We start from the raw sequence: 26,961 nt of genomic DNA on the forward strand, positions 1-26,961 counted from the left end.
TACCAAAACTGGGGCTGAAGATGCAGCTTAGTGGTAGAGCACTCGCCTGGTGTCAATGGGGCTCTGGGTTCAGTGCTACCAAAAGAGAAAAATTAACAAAATCAATATTGTCTTTCATAATTAGTGTGATTAAAGATGAAAAAAGTTCTCATTTCTGAAAAAAGCAGCTGGAATAAAGGATTTGATAGGGAAAAAAACATCAAACTTTGAAGAACTCAATGTTTCTGTATCATAGAACAAGATGATATGATAGTCAAATGCGTTCTTTATAATATGGGCTTAATTCTAAAACATAAGATTATGGTTCAGTGTCACTTTTTAACATTGATGTAGAATTTTTGAATAAAAAGATCATAGATAGTAACAATATACCCAAAGAGTTACTCATTGTGATGGTGACTGAATTGAGTTTATTTTAGAATGAAAGGTTAGTTTAATATAAAAACAACAAAATCAAAATACGCCACATTAATTAAAGTAGTAAACAATTTTTATGCTTGTATCAATAAATATCAGAAAGGCAACTAAATTAAGCATCCACTATTGATTTTAGAAAGCAAAAATCTTGAGCTGGGGTTGTGGCTCAGAGGTAGAGCACGTGCCTAGCACGCCTGTGAGGCATTGGGTTTGATCCTCAGCACCATGTAAAGTAAAATAAAGACATTGTGTCTACCTATAAAAAAAAAAAAAATCTTTTTAAAAAAACCAAACTCTAAATAGTATACAGAAAAAGTGCTATCAACCTCTCAGGTTCTTAAGTTAGCAGTCTCACATCTAAATAAACCATTGTTTTACAAAGCTATATCTATGCAAATATATAGATATACAAATATATTAATTATAAAATAGAAATAATTCACATGCTCAATAACTAATCAAACTCTAAGTTATCATAATGAGGCACCACTAGGTAGCATAAAAGCAGAAAGCACATGCAAAAGTATGTCAAGTGCCAGGCGCAGTGGCACAGGCCTGTAATCCCAGTGGCTTGGGAGGCTGAGACAGGAGGATCACGAGTTCAAAGCCAGCCTCAGCAATGGCGAGGCGCTAAGCAACTCAGTGAGAACCTGTCTCTAAATAAAATATAAAATAGGGGTGGGGATGTGGCTCAGTAGCCGGGTGCCCCTGGGTTCAATCTCTGGTACCCCCCGCAATATGTCAAGTAAAAAGAATTGCATGGGCATAGTAACCATAACTGCTGTAAATTGTTTTCTTAATAAAAATGGACAAAATATAATAGATCACTGGATAACTTACACAGTTGGTGTTTTATAACGAAGGACTCAGTGGTCGTTTGAGGAGTAAAATGTCTGTATAATCAAATGAAAGATAGTATGATTGCTTTTCCACAGCACATGACCAAATTATTATTTTTGTAAACATAAGAGATGATGGGGCTGGGGTTGTGGCTCAGTGGCAAAGCCCTTGCCTAGCATGTGTGAGGCCCTGGGTTTGATCCTCAGCACCACAGAAAAATAAATAAATAAAGGTATTGTGTCCAACTACGAGTAAAAAATAAATGAATAAATAAAATAAAGGTATTGTGTCCATCTACAACTAAAAATAAATAAATAAATAAAAATAAAACAAACTTTAAAAAGAGATGATGGGAAAACATTTTCTTTGCCAATTGACTATATATATATTTTTTCCTGAAGTTACTTTTTCTTGTTTATTTCATGCTTCAGATTAATATATTTTTTTCTTTTATCGCCTGCCTATTCATACTCTTTCAGAGCTTCTGACATGGATTCAAAAGATATTTTTCTTAAAATGAACTATTGTTTTTTTGTGGAGATGGCAGGTGGCATCTTGGAATTCATATGGTTCTTGACAAAACTATGTGGTTTCACTTGTTATTGGGAGGAGAATTTAAACCTTCAGTATTGGCATTTTTGAATGCCAGGGTGTTATTTTTGAAGGGCAGGGTGTGTAGGAATGGATCTGTAATCTTGAGCCAAGTACAGATAATACACCTATTTTAAAGAAAAATATAACTGGGACACCCAGCATTAACACTATTTTTAAAAAATTTGTACAACTTGGTGCCAGTGTATTTATAAGCACTTTGTTAGAAGATGGTCAACTAGATGACTGAAAATATATATAAATTGAATTTTTGACTAGCAGAATATGTACATGCATAAATAACATATACATGTGTGTATATATATATATATTTTTTTCCAGTTATGGGGATTGGGATGGAACCCAAGGCACTCTATCATTGAACTTTATCGCTAACCCCTTTTAAATATTTTGAGATGGGGTCTTGCTAAGTTGCCGGGGCTAGTCACAAACTCAGGATCTTCTTGCCTTGAACATTGTACTCCTCTTACTTCATCCTCCCAGGTAGCTGAGATGATAGGCAGGTGCCACCATGTTAACTTCCAAAATTTAAAAAGTAAATCTTATGAAGCAAACTTGGAACACTAGGCCTACATCTGCAGTTCCGGATGGAAAGCCACAGGCACCTTTGGGTGGTACTTCCCCTCTTGTTGGAACTGCTGGTGACCACTTCACGTTTGTGCCCCTGGCAAGCCCCACGGGATGCTCTATGATAGTGATCTGAAAGACAAAAGTGAGACAAAATTCTAAAAATCTGCACTTGAGGGTGAGCAGGGGTCCTGGGGTACCTGAGAAAGTCGTCTGCAACAGCCTGGCCAACTGACCACTCATGTCTCTGCTCCACGGCACTTGGGCTGCACCTGCTAGGATAGCGTAGGACCACACTCTAAGGCCAGTGACAGGAGCAGATGCTGTAGGACATGTGGGTGCTTAGAAAGTTTGAGAAGAGGTTGTCCAAGACCTTTATCCAAAGGAAGATAGGATTCTGTGCTAGGATTTTTACTTGGGAAGCCAGCTCTGCTTGGCATTGTGAGATTTTCTAGTTTGTCAGTTTATAAACAGAAAGCCCTAGTTCCCTCTGGGAATGCCTAGCATTCATTATGTCCTGTCCTGATTTTTTTTTTTTTTTGGTAATGTGATAGTCAATTTATGAATATTTCAAAAGTAAAATCAATATGCTGCTCCTTGTGTGTGGAAGAAGTTATCTGAGAAGACACATAATTGATTTTGAGCTGGACAAGCCATTTCATCAGGGGGATGGCCCTAGTCTGCCTATGGTGGGGTTATTTGAAAAAGATCTCTTTTTGGAGCCACTGACACACACTAATGAATAAAAAATGTGTTTCCAGGATGTTCCTAAAACTTGCCTGTCAGAAGAGCTCGACCCTATGGAGAGAGCACCGGGCTGGCAGTTGTTAAAGCTCGTGCAGTTGCAGGGTCATAGACAGCTAGAGCTGAGAGACTGCAGGGGTCCTTTCATCTATTGTGATTCTATAAGTGGAATAAAATTAATGTAGTGTGGTTGTTCCTATGTGCTGATACTATAGCAGTTTTCACCAAAATGAGAAAAAGATGGTTACAATGAACTTTTCAAAAAGTTGGATGTATTCGGTTTGAAGTCCTATTATTCTGAAATTATGTTTTCTAAATCTGTGGGGTTAAAATATCTGATCTTTTATGAAATGATGGTAACAGAAGATAATGAAATAGCAACCCTATAAGGGTCACCCATTGGGGGTAGAGGAGTGTTTTACTAATTCTTGGAACCCAAATGTTTAGGAGCCACCAACCTATGCAACTGTGCCCCTCTTCCTATAGCATGATGATCTGGACTCAGCAGCTTCTAGAAGATGGCTGATCCTCCCCTGCCTTGGGCCCTGTCTTGATAGACATAGGATGACATTTGACATCCTCTGACATGACTACGATTTTGTGCTCTGATTTTTTTTAAAGACTTTTTTTTAGTTGCAGATGGGCAAATACCTTTATTTTATTTATTTATGTGGTGCTGAGGATCAAACCCAGTGCCTCACGCATGTGAGACAGGCACTCTACCGCTGAGCCACAACCCCAGCCCTTGTGCTCTGATCTTCAGCTGACCTTGTTTAATTAGCAGACCCACAGCCCCTGTGCCTTTTTGCAAGTCTCTTGAGAGGTCAGGGAATATAATTTCTGGAGCTGGGGCCATTGTTCACCTGCAGTCTGCAATCGGGGACTCCCAAACTTTGCTACTTGCTAAAATCACCTAGAGGACTTTTAAAAATCCTATTGCCAAAGTTGCACCCCATACTAGTTAATTTGGTGCTTCGGAGTGGGAGCTGGAGGTTGGACTTGGGCATCTTCGCCCTGGGTCAAGTAGGAGGAACTTCCGGCCCCAGTACTGGGAGTTCTGCCCCAGGTAAGGTTCCTTTCTAGGAGGTAGGCCCACTGCTATTCCTCATTCCTGTTCTGATTGTGACTGTTGCCTTGCTGGTTCTGATAGTTTGTCACACACACAAAAATGTGAGCTGACACCCACTTGCAGAGATTCAGAACACACATGGCCTGGTGCTTGTAAAAACAAACCACCAGACCCACTGCAGACTGTGAGGCCCTGTTTTATTTGATTCTCTGTGCAGAAGTTCAGGTAGACATGGTCCTACAGCCACTCTTGAGACTCCAGACTACAAAGACGGGTTTCCAGAGAGCATCTATGTACATATTAACTCTGATGCAAAATCCTGGGTTAGTCCAGGAAGAGATGGATAAGTGGTCTGGACTGACAGGGCACCAGGAACTTCTGTTTTATTGCTCGTCATCTCTCAATGCCATCTCTGTTCCTGCCTTGTCTTCCCTCCTCTCTGGGGGACCCTGCCTGCTCTGGCAGCAGTCACTGTGCCCTGCATCCCATTCTTCCTGCCAGCCAGCTTTTGCTCCCCATCAGCCCCTCTTCTCCACACTGATCGTACATGCCCCTGGGTCCTGAGCACCCTTCCTTTGGTCCACTCCGCCCTGCTGCCAGTTCCACCTTCAGCCTGCTGATTCCTCTCTTCTCTGTGCGATGGAAAGAACCTTGAGGGCCACCAGCGACTCCCTCATCAGCTCCACTGCTCTCCTTGGCCTCCCTGTGCTCATTCATGCTGCTGACCCAGCTTTATCACGAACCCCCAGCCACACTGTGATGAGACACTCGTCGGGCTTCTCCAGTCCCACTTTGGTTTCTGGTCCTCTGGGTCAGGGTCTGGGGCTGGTCCTTTTCTCTGCCCGTTTGCCTGCTCTCCTCCACTCCTGGGTCTCTACCCACAGTTCTGATCTCCCCCGAGCTTCTTCCATCTGTGTCTTTGGAGCCTCTTCAGAAGGCCTCGTTCTGAACTGGAGTCTTCCTCTCCTCCCAGCCTCGCTGCTAGAGCAGCTCTCCAGAGGCCTTCTCGCGTGGCTCGGCCTCTGTTCTGATGACTCCCTCTCACTCCCTCCCAACTGTCCTCTCCCTGGCAGTTTCACAAAGTTCTGTTTGTTCTTGACCCATAATTTCTCTCATCACAATCTCTTTCCAGCTCAAGGGCCACCATCCTAGCCTGTCTAGACCTTCCTGAAACCATGTTCCTCTGCCCAGGAACCCACCTGCCCTAGTCGTCATTCCTGGAGCCCTGTGGTCTGAGCTGCTCACCAAGCTGCTCTCCAGCCTCCTCACCCCTCCTCCCTCACACAGCCTCCCGCCTGGCGTCTGTGTCACCTGCCTCCAACCTTCCTTCATGCCATTCCCTTCTCTCGGCTCAACCAGATCCTGCTCATCCTTAGATTTTCCTTTCCTGTGTATAAAATGTGTCTTTATCGAGAATAGAAAGTGTTTTCCCTCTGAACTCTCTTATACTCTTCTTGTCCTTTTCCCATAGTGCTTTTGTTTATTGGCTCGAATCATTGGTCTTCCTGTGCTGTCCTCTATAAGCTGTTTAGAGGGCCAAGGCTGCCTTCCCATGGGCTCCATGGCGCCCCCTGTGGGGCCCTACCTGCATGGCAAGGGTTTTCAGCATCCACTTGTTTGCAGGTTGATTTAAAATTGTGGGTTGAGGTGTTGGGGTCATAGGGCCCAGGGTTTAATCACCAGCACTGGGAAAAAAAAAGGTGTGTGTAATTTTTTAATTTTAAGTTCCTTTTTTACAGCAAGAGAATTGTCTAGGACTAGTAAAAACAAGTATTTCCATAGAGTGAAGAAAAACCTGAGAGGGGGGCACAGTTAGTCTTCCTCCTGAAGAAGGAATCTAAAAAAGAACTTCTATAATTGAGAATTTAATGTAGGATAATTTAATACAGTGTGATCAGAATAATGGGGTTCATAATAGTTGATGGCATGTGTAGCATGTTAGTTGACCACTAAATATGAGCCCCTTTCTCCTGATTTATGAGAGAGAGGGATAATTGTGTCTGTTTCATAGAGTTACGAGCATTAACTGGATTAACAAAACATCATGAGGTGTTAGCACAGTTGCTTTTCGACAAATGGTTGCTTAACATTTGTTAACCCCTTGTAAAGAACGTGCTGTCGAGATGCCTGCTCCCTGGAGAGGTAGTCATAGGTAATGTGAGCAAGACACATTGGCTGGGACATCTAGGAGTGAGACTCATTGAGAACATTGCATAGGCCAGGAAACTCATGTGGAGCACCTCCCCTGAAAGGATTATAGTGGCTTCGGGGCTTTGGGGGATGGATAAGGTGCAGTCTTCCCCACAGAAGTGGTAACGATGGAGAGAAAGGTTGTAGACAAGTTGGAGAAAGAGAAACCGGGGGAAAGGTTAGGGGAGGCAAAGGGAGTTCTGTTCCAATGGAAGGAGACTCTAGGCACTTTTCCAAGATGATGAGGAGAAGGTCCATGTGCCCCCAGTGAGCTGGCCTGTTGGGTCTCTGCTCAGTTACTCAGGACATAGGGTTTATGAGATCGGAGTGGTTCTGTCCAGGACTTTGATCCATGGCCACAAACCATACTGGCCCTTGAGCTGGGTTCTACCCCAACTCTCGGTCCTGCAGGTCAGCTTGGGCAGCCACCACTGAGCACCAGCTCAGTGTTTTTCTCACTGATGGAGCAATAGCACCACCTTTTTGTTACTGGAGGGCTCTCAAAGAGCCCAAGAACTAAGGATGCTGGAGAATATTAAGTGGACTCGCAGATAATAACTGTCACACTTTATTACTACCTGCACATATCCATCCAAATCTGGTTTTCCTATTAAAGATGAATTAACCCCCTCTTCAACATGAGAAAAATTATCTAAAGCTTCCTTGGGATCATTGGGAAAGGAATTTAGACAAAAGCCTGAGGAAGGACCAAATTTTGTGTCAACTGTGCATACAGACTCACACGGCCAGACTCAACCACCCCTTTTCTTTCCACAGGGGAAAGTGGAAGTGGAAGCTGGGAAGGAGGGGATGAAGTTTGAAGCAAGTGCGTTCTCGTACTATGGCGTCATGGCCCTTACAGCCTCTCCAGGTGAGTTTGGATCTTGCTTCCTAGGCGGGGCCTTGCTTTAGGCAGTCCTGCCCTTCTACAGCAGCTTTCTCTCCATACCTGCCGATTGACTTTATTTACTTACTTTTTGAACTTTTTATTGATGTTAATCATAGTATACACTTTTGTGAGTTTCTCACACTGAACACACCTGTGTAGTCCATCATTGAGGTCGAGACAGAGCGTCACCCACCTCACAGAAGCCCCCTCAGGCTTCCTGAGTCACTGTCCCCCCAAAGCAACTACCATCTTGAGCTTTGTATAAATGGAATTATGCAAATGTACTCTGTGGAGCTCTGCTTCTCCCCCTCCGTGTCGTGCTTGTCACCCTGGTCTGTGGTCTTGTGTGTGCTTGTTACGTGTTTCTTCTTGCTGCATTGTAGTATTCCATTGTGAGAATCTACAGCTGATGGACACTGGTAGTGTCCTTTCCTGTTTGGGGCTACTTGAACTGTGTGCGGAACCTTCCTGGCCGTGTCTTTGGTAAACGTGTGTGTGTTGAACTGGAACTGCTTGTCATGGCCTGCGTGCTTCTTCAGCTCAGGTGGACACTGCCCAATAGTTCCCAGAGGGTTGTACCAGTCACACCCCTGCCTGTTCTGTGAGGGTTCCAGTCACTCTCCACCTAACATTGGAGACTTCTAAATGTTAGCTACTCTGGAAGTTCTTATTTGCATCTTTCTGAGAATGAACAAGTTTGTTGATACCTGCAGCCTACGGCCACCTCTCCTCATCTAGAGAGCAGGCCTTTTGAGTTGGCCAGCTAAGGGGTGGGTATGCCATGGTAGATTAACCAAGAGCTCCATGCAAAAGATTCCAAGATGCTGTAAAGCTGCCCCAGTCCGAGAAGGGCATGAACACGGACATACCTGGTGTGCTTGCTCACCTCGGATGGGTCTTGAGTGCACCTCTGCATTTGCCATGGAGGGCATTCACTTGCAGCCTTGCTCTGGCTGGAGCAGGTCAGCAGGTAGACAGGTGCCGGAGTGCCACCTTGTGGCCAAAATGCCAAATGATAGACTGTCTTGGGAAACAGACCTCCAACCTAAAAATAACCCAACCTAAAAAGATGACTGTCACTTTTGAAAAACACTCTTAAAAAAGGGAGAGGACATCTCCAGACAAGTCTGTTTTTGTGATGTTTTTCTCTATCTACTGTGCCAGCCGGCAGTCTGAGGGGCCCAAGGATGTTACAGGGCTCTGTCGAAAGCCAGGGCACTGTCGCATGTCTCTCAAAGTTCTAAACTTCCTTTGGCCCAGATGCATCTCCTCACTGTCCCATGCAGGTCTAGGGGGGCCACAGGCACTGACCAACTGCTGACGGACACCCAGTATGAACACAGGCCTTTCTGACCCTAGTTAGTAGGTGTGTCTGTGGTAAACTTGAAGGTGATCTTCTGTTTTCACTGTTAGCTTGTGTGAGAGAGGCTTTTACCAGACATGAGGAGACCTGGGTACAGCCACAGTTCCATCATTATAGGCTATATGACATTAGGACAGGCCCTTGGCTTCCTCATTGTTGAAGAATATGATAATATTTCCTCCTGTGATTATTAGGATAGAAGGCAGTAGTGGTTCCACAAGTGTGCTGTGACCTTTACAACATGAGCAGAAATGTCTTATAATATAAAGATGTTGTCATTGTGACTACTTTTGGCAGCCAGCCTCAGATTAGCCTCAGGTTAGCAGAACCAGATCTGTATGGTGACTTTGAAAAGAAAGAAGCCCCACCTGTGCTCTTTCATTGATTGCTGGTTCTCTAAACCTAAATATTAGCCCAGTGCATATTGAACCACATTTTAGGGACAAATCTCATTCAGAAGAGGAATTGAAGAATACCCGTTCACTAGCAAGGCCCCGGGGTGGCAATATCCTCCCTCGCCTAGTTTGAAGCTATCAATAAAGAAGGGAAGTTTATTAACACTATTTCACTTATTCCGAAGCCTAGTGTTGTACTCGACTGTACATCTAGCTGTCTGGAATTTTGTATATTCATTGAGAGATGCATTTAGTGCAGGCACGTCAAGATAAAGAGATGCCTGTTTCTATTTATTAAAGTTAGCTGTCTGGAAAAAACCTACAATCCTTGGTTTTCAAGATGTGCCCAACATTGTGTGTCGATGGGACCGCAGTTCCCCCTCCGAGTAAGTGGCAATGAGCATGACCTTGATCAGCCATGCTCAGGAAATCTGGGCTTGAAATGCTTTATTCAGTTTCCTCTATTTTGAAATTTGAAATTATTCCAAAGCAGTGCAAAGCATCAGGTCAAAAAAGACTCACCGAGAATGTGAATGAATTGAATAATTAATTACTTGCCACAGAAACGAGCGCTGTGGGCTGTGCGCTGAATAAGTATTGGGTGCGGCTTGGCCATCCTCTTGGTTGATCAGTTGGGCTCCCTTTTTGGGTGGCTATTTGTGATGAGGTCCTTAGCAGTAGCATGTTTGGGGGCTGCGAACCTCGATGCGGTATTATTGGCTTAAGAGATTTCTAGGCTAGGCAGGGAGCATGTGAATAGGATTTCTCCTGACTGAAGCCTCCCCGGTACCTCTTCCTGGAAAGCAGTGTGGGCTTTGTTTGTCATATTACATGGCTTTTGCATTTCTGTGATTGAATGCTCCTATCAGTAGAACAGGTGTCCGCTCCTGTCCCTTGATTACAGAGATCTCCCTTCTTGCCTTTCAATATGGTCTCACCCTGTTTTTCTCCATTTTTTCAGTTCCTTTGTCCCTGTCTCGTACCTTTGTTGTCAGCAGAACAGAGTTGTTAGCAGCAGGTTCTCCAGGTAATTCTGCATGTTTCCTTTTCATTCTCCTGATTTGCCTCCCCGACCCTGCGCAAGCTGGCTGGCCTGGTCTGCTCCCTCTATTTGGACAAATCTGCTTCTCATTTTCCTTGGAGCCCTGAGACTAAGGTTCTCTGACTCAACAGTGAGCCATTCAGGAAAGCATAAGCCACTGTAGGTACAGAAAGAGTTAGGAAAGCTGGGAAAGGATTCAGGAACACAGAAAGGGAGAATGACAGGCATCCTTAATGTCACCTGCCCCATCCCACCTGCACTGCTAGCCTGGGATTCTTGGGTCAGCAAGGGGACGGCGTCTTTTGTACCTTCCTCTGTCTCCTGGAGTATGGAGGTTGCAGGGTCTCAAAAGCTGAGGCTAGAACACATTCATCTTCTACAGAGTGTATTAGATCAAAAGCCTGAAGGACCGTGAGCTTTTCTTAGCAAACTAGGATAGTTCTCCATCCACAGAGGTCAACAACATTCCTGTTTCTTTGGTCATTTTTCCAGCATCCATGTGAACAGGGGGCATGTATTTCTGCTTACTATCAGGCAGGTGGCCCCCGCTTCTCCCTGTTTCCCTTTGTTTGTTTTGAAATTAGTACCATGCACATTCCTAACCAGCTGCTGATTACTGCCCCGCAGGAGAGTTTGGCCATGCCTAGCTAATATGTCCACCCATTAAAAAGAAAGGCTTAATCTTTCTTTAATTAAATTTGCTGGACTTTCCTATTGGGTAATACAACTTTTATATTTATTTTGTTCCATACAGCTTATGTTTTTAAACCTGACTGATGAAATTTGCATCTTATAATCCAGTTTAGCAAAACTCTACAATGCTGATATTCGGTAAAAGAGGCAAACTTTGTCTTAGAAGTAAACTAATGTTCCCTCAAATCTTTGCTTCTAAAGTTTGGGGGTAAGATGTCATAGAGCTCTAAACAAACCAGCCAGCAAAATACGTGTGTGTGTGTGAGTGTGTGTGTACACACATTTTTTCATTTTGTTTGCTTGTGTCTGTTACCTGTTTAAATTGTTCAGATGCTAAAGCAGGTGACTTTGGGATGAAGCCCCTGGACATGTAATTTGCATTTTACTTTTACCATAGAGCTTAGAAATTTCTCAGCTCTGCCTGCTTCATCTGATCCAGTGATCGTGAAGTCCCCTTTTGTAGGTCCACACTTGCAGGGATGCTCACATTGCAGTAATGTGTGATACCTAGCAAACGGGAGTTGGACGGAACCAGTGATTTCCAGCCTCTTCCAGCAAGGAGCCTTTTGGCTCCAGGCAGGAGGCTGGGAATGTTTCTTTATTGTGTCTTCTAGCTTACTGCTTAAAGGAAGGAATTGAGTCTGAGGCAGGATGGATAAAATCAGCCAGGACAAAGCAATAAAATAAGAAGCCAGCAAAAAATAAAAATTGAAATTTCCCCCCATAATTTTATGAAACCTTAGCACATAAATTGGATGACAAAGTATGACCTGAACTGAGGGACAGCTGCTCCAGCCTTGACTCTGTGTGGTAAGGGTCTCTCTGTATCTCATCGCAGGTGAATGCATTTGATTCCAGGGGATGCCCCAGAATTGCTGGATGGTGCATGTAACATGGGGCAGACAGATCCTATTACCTTCCTAAATTTTAGGACATCTCTGGTCTCCAAGGGTTTTTAGATAAATGATGTGGACCTGTATTATTAAGTCTTACTTTAATTGTTATAATGACTGCACTTGAGGTACAAGCTGTGAACTGAAACCAAGTGTTGTGTCCCCACTTGATTATGCCAGGCATCTGTGCGCTATAGAAGGGGTTCTGGGAAATGGGCTGCTTCTCCAGGCACTGCTATGGCATACAACAGGAGTGGGCTTCAGGTAAAGGAGAGGGTCCATCCCCAAAAACAAAGGGCTATGGTCACTAACAAGACTCAGAAGTATGCAGAGGCCCCAGTCTCCACCTGCTAGTGCATAAGGTCTGACCAAAAAGCCAAGTGTCCTGTCAGTGCCTTGCTTTTACACCTTTAAATTTTAACACTTAGAAGTAAACACTGTTTCAAAAAGTATAGGCCTGTAATCCTAGAGGCAGGAGGATCACAAGTTCAAAGTTGAGACCCTGTCTCACAATGAAAAAGGGCTGAGTTTGTGGCTTAGTGGTTAAGCACTCCTGAGTTCAATCCATAGTACCTCACCCCCTGAAAAAAGTTATCTATAGAAATGCTGATGGGATTTATGGCCAAAGCCCAGAGGTACAGTAGGATCCCTGTCTCAAAGAAGTAATGGAGGCAAAGCAGGTGAGGTGGTGCAACCTGTAATCCCAGCAACTCAGGAGGCTGAGGCAGGAGGATCACAGGTTAGAGGCCAGCCTCAGCAATTTAGCGAGGCCCTAAGCAACTTAGTGTGACCCTGTCTCAAAAAAAAAAAAAAAGGGGGGGGGGGACTGGGGTTGTGGCTCAGTGGCAGAGTGATCACTTAGCACAAGTGAGGCACTGGGTTCGATCCTCAGCACCACATAAAAATAAAATAAAGATATTGTGTCCACCTACAACTATATATATAATTTTTTTTTAATAAAAAGAGCTGGGGATGTGGCTCAGAGGTAAAGCACCCCTGGGTTTAATACAAAAAAAAAAAGCCCAAGAAACAACTCCTCATATTTCTGTTATTGTGGGTGACATTATCACCACGAGGAAAGACTTTGTCCTGAGGATTGGTGCGTAATGAAGAGTCTGAGGAAGCTAATAGGAGAGAATATGAAATGTTAACAAGGCACTTTTATCAAGTTCATACTGGATGTCAGATGTTATGCTAAGCACTTTGTTATCTTTTTACCCCTCAGATCTTATGAGGTAGGTACTTTATTGTGTACTTTTTACAGATAATGAATTTGAAGCTTAACAAACTTGGTCACCTGTTCTAAAGTTCCATTCTGCATTGATAAATTATTAATGTGCCTTGTTCTTATATAAGATAGTGGAAAGAAACAAGAGAAACTGCTACTCTGAATTTAATTTAATTTAATTTAACAGTGGAAAACTGGTTAATGACATGACAATTGTAGACATAAAAGTTTTGACATGGAAATCTTAAAAGAAAGTGGATTCATCATCTGAGAGTCCCAGAGCACTAATGTTTATTCCAAATGTCTTATTTAAAGAGGGACATTTACAAATGTAGGTTAAGACTGGGGGATCAGGATGGGCTGAAGGGTTGGTAACACATGATATAAAGAACAGCAGCTGAGGGGCTGGGGTTGTGGCTCAGCAGTAGAGCACTCGCCTAGCATGTGTGAAGCCCTGGGCTCGATCCTCAGCACTATATATATATATATAAATATAAATATAATAAAGGAATAAAGGTATTGTGCCCATCTAAAACTAAAAAAAGCATTTGGCCTGGAAAAGAGTAGACTTCAGAAGGACATGACTCTCCTCATATTTTAAGGACTATTTCTTTCAAATAGCAGAGGAATAAAAGTTGTCCAGTAGTACTCCGGAGTGGAAGTGAGACTAGGTTGTCACTGAAAGCCAAGGAGGCTGAGTTTGATTGACCATGAGGACAACTTTCTGACAATTGAAGGGCAAGACTAGATACTCTTCTATGGGAGTATCTGTCAGGGAAAACTTGCAAAAATAGGTCCCCTCCATACCTGTGACATCATACAATTCAGGACCTGTTTGTTGTAAGCACCCAGTTAATATCTGTGCAACAGAGGTGGTTGGGAAAGCAAAAATGGAGAAAGCCTTGTAGGGATAGGTTTTATTTTTATTAAAAACTACAATGAATTTCCTCTAAGAGTAAGAACAGTACTCACCTGCAACTCCTTTTACTTTATCTTATTGAAAGGATGTTATCAAAACTTCACCAAAGCTGGGCATGGTGGTGCATGCCTAAAATCCAAGCAGCTTGGGAGGCTAAGGCAGGAGGATTGTGAGTTCAAAGCCAGCCTCAGCAAAAGTGAGGTGCTAAGCAGCTCAGTGAGACCCTGTCTGTCTCTAAATAAAATACAAAATAGGGCTGGGGATGTGGCTCAGTGGTTGAGTGCCCCTGAGTTTAATTCCTGGTATTCCCCTGCCACCCAAAAAAAAAAAAAAAAAAAAGCTTCACTTAGAACTGAGTGTGGTGGCACACCCCTATAATCTCAGAAGGTTGAGGCAGGAGGTATGTAAGTTCAAGGCTAGCCTCTGAAATGTATCAAGACCTTGTCTCAAAATTAAAAGAACTATGGATATAGCTTAGTCATAGTGTTTGTCTCGCATGTACAAAGTCCCTGAGTTCAATCCCCAGTACTGCACAAGGAAAAAAAAAAGGAAAAAAATCTTAGTCCAGGTTCTTGAGGATTTGGTATCCTCAGTGTTCTGCATTCCTGAGCTATCCTCCAGCTGCCTGGTGGGATTATTGGATCAGAGACAAAGGTAATAGGCTTGGCTGGGGGTCAGGAATGAGAAAACAGAAGTATTTTGAGCCATTTAAAACACATATGGATTTATGGACATTCTCCAGTCTTTTTTTGTTTTTGCTTCTGGCAAAGGTAAGAGCCATCCTCTTGTAACCTGTGTTTGATATCAGGTGACTAGGTGACTTTGCTATCTCAGGCTTTGTCCCTCATCTGTACATTTCATAGCATCCAGTGATGTTCCTCCCAAAGGTACAAGGCCACTGTGAGACTTGGGAGGATTCTGTCACAACTGAGATCAACATAACCTGTCCCTGAGAAGCCAATGAGGCTATCTGTGCAGGACGCCTGTGTTGTAGCTGCAGGGCAACGGCACCTGGGATAAGCTCATGGGGCTTGTGTGGTAATTATTAGTTTTCACTTGGAATAAAGAGCCGACTATTGGCTACCTCTGCTTTAAGGGGCATTTTCTCCTTTTCTAGGTGAAAATAAGTCACCTCCTCGCCCATGTGGCTTAAATCACTCAGACTCTCTCAGTCGAAGTGACCGGATTGACGCAATAACACCAACGCTGGGGAGCAGTAATAACCAGCTCAATTCTTCATTTCTGCAAGTCTACATCCCTGATTACTCAGTGCGAGCCCTTTCCGACCTTCAGTTTGTCAAGGTAAGTGAAGAGAGGGTGGCTTGGCTGGACCCTGGGTAGATGCCAATTTCTATGGCAGATTGTTGGGGCTTCCTAGCCCCTCCATTGTGCTTTCCGTTTGAAACTGTGTTCCAGTTCTTTTCCACAAACCCTCCCTCTCTCAGCTGGGCCCAGGACTAAGTCTAGGAAACACATTTATCCTTTGGCTGTACCAATTGAGCTGCCAAATCAAAGGTAGCCTGTTCAGGGGCTGGGAGCTGGAGATCTGGAGAAAAAGAGCCAACATTTTCCAAAAAGCAGTCGTGAGCCCATGACGAGTGACTCTGGGTAGCTTGGAAGGGGTGGTGAGCTTGGGAGACTCACAAGGCTACTGAGGGGGATGCACCTCTGGAGAGCCTCCTCTTGCCTTCTGCCCTGGAGATAGGTTCTTTTCTTAGTGTAGTGGAAGCTCATCTCTATTTTCTCATCTCTCTGGTATTGAGTCAAAATTTGGAAATGGTTTACATCAGTAAACTGACTTGTTTGCCATAGTCAATCTGAACTTTAAAAAGTGACTCCATTTAAGCCTGGAACCCTGGCACATGCCTGTAGCCTCAGCTACTTGGGAGGCTGAAGCAGGAGGATTGTTCAAGGCCAGGCTGAGACCCCATCTCTCAAAGGCAATTAAAAAAAATGGCTTAGTTTATGCTCAAGGATGATTTTCTCCTGTAGTAACTACTATTATACATTAAATCCTTTTGGGGGATTTAATGTATAATATATGTTAGAGACAAGAGGACCTAAAATTAAGCATTCTCTTGGTTTGTTTTCTGTGTCATCTTCTGGCCCCAGATCTCAAGACAGCAATACCAAAATGCCTTGATGGCATCCCGGATGGACAAAACCCCTCAGTCTTCAGACAGTGAAAACACTAAAATTGAATTGACTCTTACGGAGCTGCATGATGGGTTGCCAGATGAGACGGCCAACCTGCTCAATGAACAGAACTGCGTGACACACAGCAAGGCCAATCACAGCCTGCACAACGAAGGCGCCATCTAGGGGTGCCTACACTGGCCCTCCTTGACCGTCCCCCCCCTGAGGCTCTGGCCTCTGTCAGACCATGACTTCATTAGTATGAGCTTGTCTGCCATGCTGCGTCCTGCAACATTCTGAGACCAAAGACTTTGTCCCCTTCCTGGAAGCCGCAGAGGACAGCAAGAGAAGGAATGGGAAACTAGAGATGAGAAAGCGACAGCTGGGGCATGGTGTTTAAGATTTTGGAGATGAACTTCTTCGCCCAAATAGAATCATGTTTATTTTTTCAGCTGTACCTTTTATCATTTACTCACTCTCCTCCCTCAATTTGCATGAAGTTGAAAATTGTTGCGATTTATTTTTTCAAGAGATCATGTTTTTCAAAAGTGTCTTTTGCAGAGTTTTAACTTGTTCTGTCTGAACTCTGCTGTGGTCCCATGATGTGACCCTAATAGGATGGACTTGCCCTCAAGTGGCCTGCCGTGGCCTTCCCAGGGAGGGACACCCTTCCTCTGTGCCCCAGTGGGTGTCGCTGTCGAACTTGATGGATGAATGAAGAAAACCGTGTCACTGCAGAACCTGCCAAGTCTGTCGTCACTGTGGGGTGTGGCATGCAGAGGGACCTGTGGTCGGTCGCCTCTCTGTGCTCAGTGTTGTTTTTGAGAATTTAATGTTTAACCATGCCCCTTTCCCTCAGGAAGGTTTAACATTTGCTTGGGAATGTGATTTTGCTCCCACCCTAAGGAATTTTTATCACCAAAATGAATGTTAATGAATTTTAAACCCATGGTTTATCATTGGCAAGAGGCAAGTTGACTTCATCCTGACATTCCTTCGGCCTGGGGTCTCTGGCTCAGCCAGCTGTCCTCTCACACCCCAGTTCACAGAGCGCCGTCTCCACCTCCCCAGCCCTTGCTCTTGCTAACCCAGGATGCTGCTACACAGATGCCAAATGGAGACCTTCCACAGGGCTTTTCAGTAAACATGTGATGTGGAGGTCACGTCCCTTCCCTTCCCACGGGAACATATGTAGTTATCAGAACAGGAGATGGATTCTTTACTTGGGGCCAAGAGGGCATGTCTAAACCCATGTTTTTAAAGGAGGGAACTTTGGGGATTTCCAGGGAGCCAACTGTCCTCCTTTTCCTTCGTCTCTGGGCTCAGGAAGCCCATTGGTGGCAGCGTCCCCCAAGGACTGCTGTGCCTCCTGCCTCAAATGCAGCCTGCACTAGAGAGGCTGCTTGGACAGCCAGGGTCAGTTTGGCCCCAAACAGGGATTCAGCAACCAAATGTTTGTTGTGGCCATTTCATGTGTGTCTCTGTCTTACTTTAATACCAAATTTACCATGTGTAGTGAAATTAATGTCAGCAGATATTGAGTGACTGCTTTCTTAACTAGCTTATCTGTGTTTTACCATTAGCCCAAGAGATAGGTGCATCTTGCTAGCGATATTCATACACTGAAATGAATTCTCCTGCCCACAGTGTTTATATAGGACTATCCATACCCACTGAGGCTGGTCACTGGCAGAGAAGAGAGCATTTCTGCATTTGGGCTTACTGCATGCAGGAGGGGGGGCTCAGCAGCAGTCTTCTGCCCCCTCAGGTAGGAAGTGTGCTCACCCCTGGTTGGGCTATGTGGGGGGTGATGTGCTGGGCTGGCCTCTTGGTGAGCAGTTTGGTGGCTGTGGTGTCAATGCATGACTGATTTAAGTGTTTGCCCTGAGGTGGCAGTACGGGCATGTCTTCCTCAGATGCTGTCATGCCCCTTAGTGAGAGAGATACTGGCCTCACTTGGTGGAGGGTCATGGAGAGTGCCCCTAAGGGACACCTAGGGACAGAGCCTGTATCGTGTAGCACCCCACACTGGAGTGTCCCCTTTTTCAAGTATGTCCATCCAAGTTAAAAAGCCCATTTCCTAAGATGCATCTAGCCAGACACAACACAGATATGACAAGTGTGTACAAATGAGAATTCTCTGTAACAAAAAGAAACCTGGGCCTGGCCATAGCAGGGGTCTCTCCCTCAATGAACTGCCACTTTGGCCCAGTGGTGCTTGCCTTCCCTGAGGTCTCGGGAGCCAGGTGGTCAAGCCGAGGCTCTGTGGCCTCAAAGAACTTCACCCAGACCACCTCTCGGGCCCAGGGCCTCTCTCCATGTACAGTCTCAGGGCAGCCTTGCTAACAGGAGCCTCTGAAATGAGAGTCACAGGCTGGTGTCTTTCTCAGAGCCCCACTGTTGTTCATGGATCCTAAAGACCTGTGAGAGGGGAGTAGGGGGAATACCAGCCACTGCCTCTTAGGAGAAACAGGAAATTTTTAGTATGCTGTCTTGCTGCTCAGCATGGTGGCTTCTTGCAGAGTATTCTGCTTATAAGGAGCTGGCAAGGTGGCACTACAGTGGGGCTCCCAGAGGATGAGGTTTTAGCCTGCCAAGATTTTACTCATTTTCTGTTAACTATTTTTCACCTTTGATTCACACTTTTGATAACACAAAATCCAGAACAGTTCCTATCTGGTCCCCAAAGGAACAAATGTGAACTATATGTAGCTATAATTACAGCTGAGGAGAGCTAAAGACCCTTCAAATAGCACTCATGTCTGAACCACCAGGTTCTTTTCCAAATCTCATGTTCCCTCTGAGTCAGATCCCTCAGACAGTTGAAGGAGAAACACTGGTCCCTTTCTTCTCTGGGGCAGCAGGAGAGTGGTCTCACTTAGGAGGACCCATGCCAGTCGGAGCTGTAAAGTCATTGGGGCTGGGCTAAAAAGACTGTTAATTAGGTTAAATCTTGGTGCATAGTTGCTGCACCTCAGCGCTCTGGCTGGATTGTCCTCTCCTAGGGTTGCCATCCAGATGCAGCCCCCACCCTCAGTTCTGTGCTGAGGGCCTTGCCTATAGTGGCCTCTGCTGCCAGCCTGGCTCTATGGTTTGGGAGAGACCACACTTTCTCCTAAGCAGCCACTCTGGCATCCTGAAGGCTCCACTGGAACTAGACTCCTGGGATCCGAATGTCCAGGACATTTTGCCCTCTTTGCAATGGGGCTGTTTTCAAACTGTCTTTAGAGGTTCCCTCCCTTCATGGTTCTGTTCTGTATTTATCGTCATTTTGTCTGTATTCATCAGGCAAGTCCAAAATCATGTATTTAAACTCTTAGGAAAACAGAACTCTAAGATTTGTAAATGGATTTACTAAGGCACTAATCAAATAGCTTAAATCTTGGTATTTAAATAAGTTGAATTTGAAAGGGTGCCACATTCAATTCTGTTCTTCCTTCCTTACCCTCCACCCCGTCCCCCACACTGCACTCCCTGCAGAGAACTCAGTGCCATGGTGGACATGTTTGGCTTCCCTAGTGGAGAAAGTAGGGCATCTTGCCTCTTTCTAATGTTTTTTTTTCCCCCCCAAGGAATTTGTGCAAATGCTGAATGCAGTACTTCACATTAATATTGAACACTAACTAAATAGATTTACCTTGACACCCCCATTCCATACAACTACAGGACCAGCTTTTCCAAGTCTAGGAAAATAGTGGTAGATGCCAATAGAAATGCATTTTTATACCCCTAGGAAACAAAGGAACAGGATAATTTTGAGCTAAGCAGGAACCATAAATTTCAGCCTTCAAATTCTCCAGGTTGAGGAGCAGACCTAAGGAGGCACTGACTAAGCCCAAGTCCCAGCTGACAAAAATATACACCACCTGTCATCTTTTGAAGGCCACCCGGGATCTGTGACCATCTTTGCCATACCTGGGCCATGGAGCAAAGTCTCCAAGGAGCTTTTCAGGGATAGTCCCAGGCAGATGACTCCTGTGTGTTGGTGCAGAAGGTGCTCTCTTTGGTCCCTGGGTCTCCAAGAAAAGGCCAAGGAGGGCTGACTTTGCACACTGCATTGCATAACCCATGCTCCCAGGTGGTATGGGCAGTGGGCACAACTCCTGTCTGCTCTAATCCTAGAGATGGACTTTTGCAAAGGTTTGGGAACACAGGGCTGACCCAACAGGGAGGGGCTAGGTGGCTTCTGTGGCACAATTGCTCCCTACTTTGTGGAGGAAACAGCTCTCTCCTGGGCCATATTGCTGTTGATCTGGGCTGTACACTAGTGGTGCTTCATTCTGGCAAGGGTAACTGGGTGAGGTGTAGGCTAACCCAGAATTAGGGATTTAGAGTTGAATATGAAAGCAATTTTGGAAATTCAGAAACTTTTGATACGAACTTTTTCCATGAGCAAGATACTCAGTGGATTTTTATACCTCAGGGCCATTTTCATTTGTTTTGAGTGGTCTGATAGGAGAGAGAGATAAATTCAGACACTTCTAGGTTGAGGTTCACTTGCCTCCATTTGAGGGATGAGTGGTGCACCAAGACAGCCTGCTGATACTGCTGTCCTTCAAGGCTGTGACAAGTGGGCCTTCCTCCTTTAGCACTTGCATGCTTTCTGCTGGCTGCTAACTAATGCTTGCTTGCTGGTTTTCCCTCTGCTTCTTCCTTAATGGAAGACTCACATTCCAGAGTCCCTGGTCAGCCACAGGACTGGAGGAAGAGATGGCAGATACCAGCAATGGCAGAGAGAGAGAGTGGCCTTCCTCTTGCTGCCTTTTGCTGGGAATCTTCTTTGCTTCTTAGAACTATGGTTGACTTAGCTCAAGTAACATTTTTTTCTGTATACTAAGGCCACTGACATCATCTCAACTAGAATCACATTAAGTATCTTTTGGGAAATACCAGATGGTATTTTAAGCATCATGGAAACAACAGTACTAGTGGCAAGAGTCAAATTTTAAGTGTTTGTATGTCACGGTTTTTATGTGCACAGATCAATGCAGACTTGATGAGTCTGTCAACATTTTCAGGATATAATGCCTGTTGAGACCATGTACAAATTCAAAGAATGATTGATTGGGAGTATTATCTTGCCTTTCTGGTGTTTGCCCATATCTGATGTACACGGACTCACTTAAGAAATGAGTGAGAGCTAGATTCCTCTTCAGAAGCATCCTGAAGAGAACTATTTAATGGGCCCGATGGGCTTGGTTGGGTGCCTGCCCTTTTTGTTGAAGACTCAGGACCCTTGAGTATAAGCAGTGGGCATCCAGGCAGAGCAGAGGAAGTAGGAAAGAATGAGGTCTTTGGAGTCTCATTCCCCAGAGCCCCAGCCTAGCTTCTGATTCATTACCCACCCTGTCTGAAGTCTGTTGTGGAAGGTAGAGTGTATCAATCCATTGACTTTTCTTGTTTTTGCAGTCTTTAAATCCACAAATGTATATGCTTTATTTTATATTATTTATTATGTACATACACCTCTACTGTTAGTATGTCTGTGACCAAGATATGTTCTGAAGCCCCTCATCCATGGAGCTTAGGGTTCTGTTGTCCCTTAAGTTGGATGAGAGGGCAGTGGTGGGTTCCCCCCACCTAAAAAACATGTTGCTGCTCTTATGTTGGCCTCTGTATCCCCAGCCCCCTTTGGGGGGCCCACCTCTACTCCTGATGATCAGTGTTTGGGAGGATTGTGAAGGCAGACCTTCTACCTTGTGGTAGGGCCTCTCAAATCCTTTCATGATGTACTGCAGAGGTAGTTTCTTGGTGACTGGGTCCTTTCTCCGATACAGTGGTACAGTTGGCTGAGACCACAGCCTCCTTCCTCACCCCCTCTCCCAGCCAGGTTGTTTGCCTGGTCCCACAGTGATGGCCTCTACCTTGGATCACAAAATGCTTCTCTCTGGACCACGGAAGCTGCCTGCCCATCTGGGCTGTTAAATTTGCCTTTTCTTGGTGTTGGGGCCCAGTGCCAACATTGCCTTGGTCCTTGTATAAGCCCTGCTTTGTCTGATTTTCATCCTCCTTAGCCTTTACTCACTGTATCATGGTGTACATTTCATGCATTTGAGCAGTGAAGTTTTCTGAACACAGTATTGAGAGCTGTGTGAAGTTAAATAAGCACAAGTCGAGTGTATAGGTTTCATGAGCTGATTGTCATAATGAATGCATTTTATAAATCGAATGTTGTAGATTTACAATTTCTCCTATTTATTTTGTACCAATTTATTTGTAAATTTTGTGATTGTTTAAAAAGGTTTTGTTTATTTCTATTTAGATAAATGATGATTTTCTGTTCACCCTTTTAGATGTGTGTTCCCTCTTTCCCTTTTCATCTATGCAACACCAACCATGCCATCTTGTTCAGGCTTGATCCCTGCCCCACGGCATAGCTCTACTGGTGGGAAAGCCGGGAATGGATCTCAATAGGGCATCTCCTTTGGACACATACTTCAAAGTCTGTGTTAAGAGTGGGTACAAATTCAGTACCTCCAAGTTACAGTCTGGTACTGACAGTTCAGGGGGAGAAGAGGTGTTCTTTCCAAGGAATGAAGTCTGTCCCCCATCAGTTAATCTCTAAATTAAGACAATAAAAAATATTCAGTTAACTCTCCCCAAACACAGGCGCTCAGCCACTTATAAAATAATGCAGTGGGCAAATGGCCATACTGGGGTTTTCTGGGTAAGAACAAAGGCTTTATGTAGGCATCTCAACTGGCTCTTAAGGACTTACAAAGCCTTTCTCATCTTTATCTATATGCAGTATAGGAGGAAGGTCAGAGCAGGCATAGATGGGTCACCCTCAAGTTCCTGGCACAAGTATGGGGCAGTATGGTCAGATGCTCTTTAGGATTCAGTGGACATCCTACATTCCCCAATAATCCAGTATACAAACCTTATTCCCTTCCATCCCTATTTCAGGTCTTCTATTCCTTTACACTCTTCTCACATGACTGGATCCTGAAGAACTTCCAGTCCATCTTCAAGACCCCTCTGTGATCCATTCCTAGGCCCCTTTTTGGAGTTCTTTTTTGCTCTATTCATAGTCTCTATTTTACATTCCAAAGAGAATCATGCTGTAAGAATGGAGCTTCCTGACTGGTTCTTTATAGACCCCACTGATTTAACCATGATGTTTACAGTATACTTACACTTGTCCTGTAGATGGAGACATTTCAGTGAAGAACTGCAGACAAGACTGGCTTTTGAGACCCTTCCTGACCTAACTACCACTCCCACCTTACCAGTTGTTACCCCATTTCCTGAAAGTAGAACAAGGTTTATCCTTATCTAGTTAAGTTTATCTTCTTGGGAGCCTGTTTTTCCTAGTAGCAGGGTACAAAGCAGCATCAGGCAGAAGGAAATCACTGAAGAACATTCATTTCTAACTTATAGCCTTGGTTGGGTTTTCTTGCTATACTCACTCTAGGTGAGTCTTTAGCTTAGCTCGGGAATGCCCAAATAAAGTGGAGGCATATTTTCCTACTCTAAAGGATTTGCCTAAGCTTTTCCTCTGCATCCTTGAAGCTACACATGTCAGCTCATTCTTATGTTTTATTGTGACATGCCTTGGCTTTCTATTTTACATAAACTGTGTTCCCCAGAGCCTCTTCTCAACTTGATGCTTCTGAGGAAACAAATACTGATCTAGAGGAAGTGAATGATACAAACTGAATGACCTTTTCATAGCCTGGAGTTGATTTCTAGAAACTTAACTTTTTTGAAAGTAGTTAAACTTAGAGGCTGACTCCTTATTAAAATCAAAAAGTTGAATTCTATAAGATGGCTAATAAACTCATTTTCTTTGTTTAACTGCTTTAACATTTTCTCTCCAAGGGTCTCACATCTGTACTCATATTTTCAAGAAGTCCCAGGACAAAGATGGTTGTAATTTTTCACTGTTAACTTTCTATTGGCATGCCATCTCCTCTGGTAGATGATTATGAGGCCTGAGAATGCAAGTTTTTAAGGGGGAATGAATTGCCAGACTCCTTTGTTGAAGTGGTTTTCTCAGTAGGGTGCTAGTGATTGTGAAGTGTTCAAACAGTAGACCAACACTGTACAGGAACTTTTAGACTGAGCCACAGTTTTGCTACATCATTTGAGTTCTACATAGTGGGCCCCCAAATAGTTACTTGCTTCAAAATAATCACACCACAAATCAAAGGTTATAATCTGGTGAGAACATTCTCTCAAAAAAGAAGTCTGGACATTTAATAAATATTTTCACTTTGGGGAAGATTTTCTTGGCAAATTCTTTCAGGTATCTTGGGAGCTTGTGAGGCTTGGACCATTCCATCTTCTATGAGAAAAATGTCAACTCCATTATGTTGTTTGGGTTCCAGTTTGTATGGATCTCAACCCAGATTCTTTTAGGCCTCATTTACAAACCTTTGGGGAGAACAGACCAAATACAAATACAGACCAAATATGTGTGTACCTATTTGTACCTAATTTGACTCATGAAGCAATCTATCTCAGCCACTCTTATTCTATTAATAAGTTGGAACCCAGGTATCTTTATTGTATGTGAGGAAAAAAAGGGACTTGAAACTGGTTGTTTTGTTTTAAATTGGAAAATACAAATTACTTAGACGTGGTCAAGTCAGCAAGTTTGAAATGAAATGTTCTGAGTTCAATTAGGAGTACTACTTTGTGTTAAAGCTCTGCACAAGAACTTAAACTACTGAATATCACATCACTTCACCACAGGAACATTTTCTGAGAAATGTGTCATTAGGTGTTTTCATCATTGCAGGGACATCACATGCATGTACTTATACAAACTAAGATGGCTGCAAGATTACTAGGGAATATAATCTTATGGGACTTCTATGGTATACACAGTCCATTGTTGACTGAAGTGTCATTATGCAGAACATGGCTTGTGTTGTTTTTGAAATTACATACCTTTGTCTAATTATTGTAGCCTTGGGATGAAGACATTCTGTCTGAGGGCAGGAAAATGGTGGAGAACAGAAAAGTTGTATTGTTCATTTTGTAAACTAACATTCTATTTTTAGGTTGATTTGCTTTCTGTTATTTTTAAATACTCTGCAGTGAGAGAAGAGTGTGAAATGTTGCTTTACTGTTAGTGGTGGTATCTGATGGGCAGTGTAGTTTCTGGAAATCACCTGGCTCTGCTTTCTGGCTGCCATGCATGCGTCATTCTTCTTTCTCTTTAGTAGTACGCTTGTTCTTTTACCTTCAACAGTGTTGCTTGGGTAGTTCCATGGCAGACATTTCTCATTCTCAGGGCTTCCCAAAGTTGTATACCATTTGAAATTGTTCCATTTGAGGAAATACTTTTAAGAAGAGCTGGATGGCCTAGTTACCAAGAAAGAATGTCATGAGAAACACAAGCATTGAGTCCTAAACTACAAAACCAAGTGAGGAATGAGGCTGTTAATGATATGGCAATAGTTGGATCATAGTTACCATTTTTCCCACTATTAGAGAGGTTAAATAGTTTCCATAACCTGGAATTTGTGCCCCTGGATTCAATCTTCAATGTTGCAAAAAAATTTAAAAAATCTATAACATGGAATGTGGGCAGGGTTCCTACCCTAATAGACTTAAATATGCAGTTGTTTGTCTCTAGCTATTTGTGGTGAATACGCAAAGAATTTTAAAATGCCCAGGCAGCCTTGGAAAAAGAAAAACTATATGGATTTAGAGTTGTTGACAAAATATTTCTTAAAAAAAAAAAATAAGCCTGATTTAGAAATATCTAAACATGGATAAAGTACTTTTAAATCTGACATGTAACTGCATGTGGCTTTTATAAGCAGTTTCTTAAAAATTTCTTAAAAGTAACATGACTTATCAGTCCTATTTAAAACCACTTCTAAAAGCATCTTAGGAAGGGGTAGCTTGGAGGGCTTTGCTTGACTATTTCAGATCTCGGCAGACCAATGCTTACAGTAGAAGAAAGTAGTCTTTGGTCAAAAACACTAAATCTTTTTGGCTTCAAACCATTCCTGAGATATTCCACCAGAGCTTTAACTGACCATCTCTGCAGATGGTCAATTCCTCTCTGAGAGAACCTGATAGTGCCTGGGTTTGCTGTGCCTCTGATCAGTTGTTTCATATGCCTAGGTCCCTGTTAGTACACAATCTTAAGCTTGGGAGTTCAGTCTAGCACTCAAAAAGGATGCCTGATATTCTACAAAACCTGTAAATTGATGTTTACAGAATAGCTATGAAAAAAGTCTCAAAAGATAGTTGATCTAGAGCTGGGGTTGTGGCTCGGTAGTGGAGCGCTTGCCTAACACTTGTGAGGCACTGGGTTTGATCCTCAGCACTACATAAAAATAAATGTATTGGAGCTGGGTTGTGGCTCAGTGGTAGAGTGCTTGCCTAGCATGCATGAGGCACTGGGTTCGATCCTCAGAACCACATAAAAATAAAATAAAGGTATTGTATCCCCCACAACTAAAAAATAATATATTAAAAAAAATAAAAGTATTGTGTCCATCTACAACTAGGGAAAAAATTAGAAAAAGATGATTGATCTAAGTTCTTCAGGGCTTAAAAACAAAGGAAAAGTATATATTTTAAATTCAGCTTGCTTAACTACTGGCAATAGAAATTCATGAAGTCCAATTATAATTGCTCCGAGTGCCAGCCCACAATACTGACCCCATAGCACACATTTAAGAAGAGTATACAGGCCGGGCATGGTGGCACATGCCTATAATCCCAGTGGCCAGGAGGCTGAGACAGGAGGATCATGAGTTCAACCAGCCTCAGCAAGGGGCACTAAAAAACTCTGCCTCTAAATAAAATATAGAATAGGACTGGGGATGTAGCTCAGTGGTTGAGTGCCCCTGAGTTCAATCCCCAGTCCCCTTCACCCACCCCCCCACCAAAAGTGTACAGGGTTAGGGTTAGGATTGTAGCTCAGTGGTGGAGCATTTGCCCCGCATGTGTGAGGACTGGGTTCTATCCTTAGCACCACATAATAACAAAGTTATTGT

General features: G+C 43.6%; 1 protein-coding gene across 4 annotated transcripts in view; it reads left to right on the forward strand.

Moving 5' to 3' along the window:
• Cnnm2 (cyclin and CBS domain divalent metal cation transport mediator 2) overlaps nt 1–22,281 on the forward strand; it is a 133,022-nt gene extending 110,741 nt beyond the window's left edge. For 2 of the 4 annotated variants that reach the window (XM_046450067.2, XM_046450069.2), the window contains 4 exons: nt 7,217–7,310; nt 10,048–10,113; nt 14,979–15,163; nt 15,974–22,281. In XM_046450067.2, coding sequence (XP_046306023.1) covers nt 7,217–7,310; nt 10,048–10,113; nt 14,979–15,163; nt 15,974–16,183 — 555 coding nt within the window. In that variant the 3' untranslated portion in view covers nt 16,184–22,281. The remainder of the gene's footprint in view (nt 1–7,216; nt 7,311–10,047; nt 10,114–14,978; nt 15,164–15,973) is intronic. The other 2 variants (XM_046450068.2, XM_046450070.2) reach the window with 1 other exon arrangement.
• Nucleotides 22,282–26,961: the final 4,680 nt, after the last annotated feature.

The sequence above is a fragment of the Marmota monax genome, unplaced genomic scaffold (genome assembly GCF_021218885.2).
Source record: "Marmota monax isolate L192 unplaced genomic scaffold, Marmota_monax_Labrador192_F-V1.1 WCK01_AAM20220418_F8-fsc00004, whole genome shotgun sequence".
Classification (NCBI taxonomy): Eukaryota; Metazoa; Chordata; class Mammalia; order Rodentia; family Sciuridae; genus Marmota; species Marmota monax.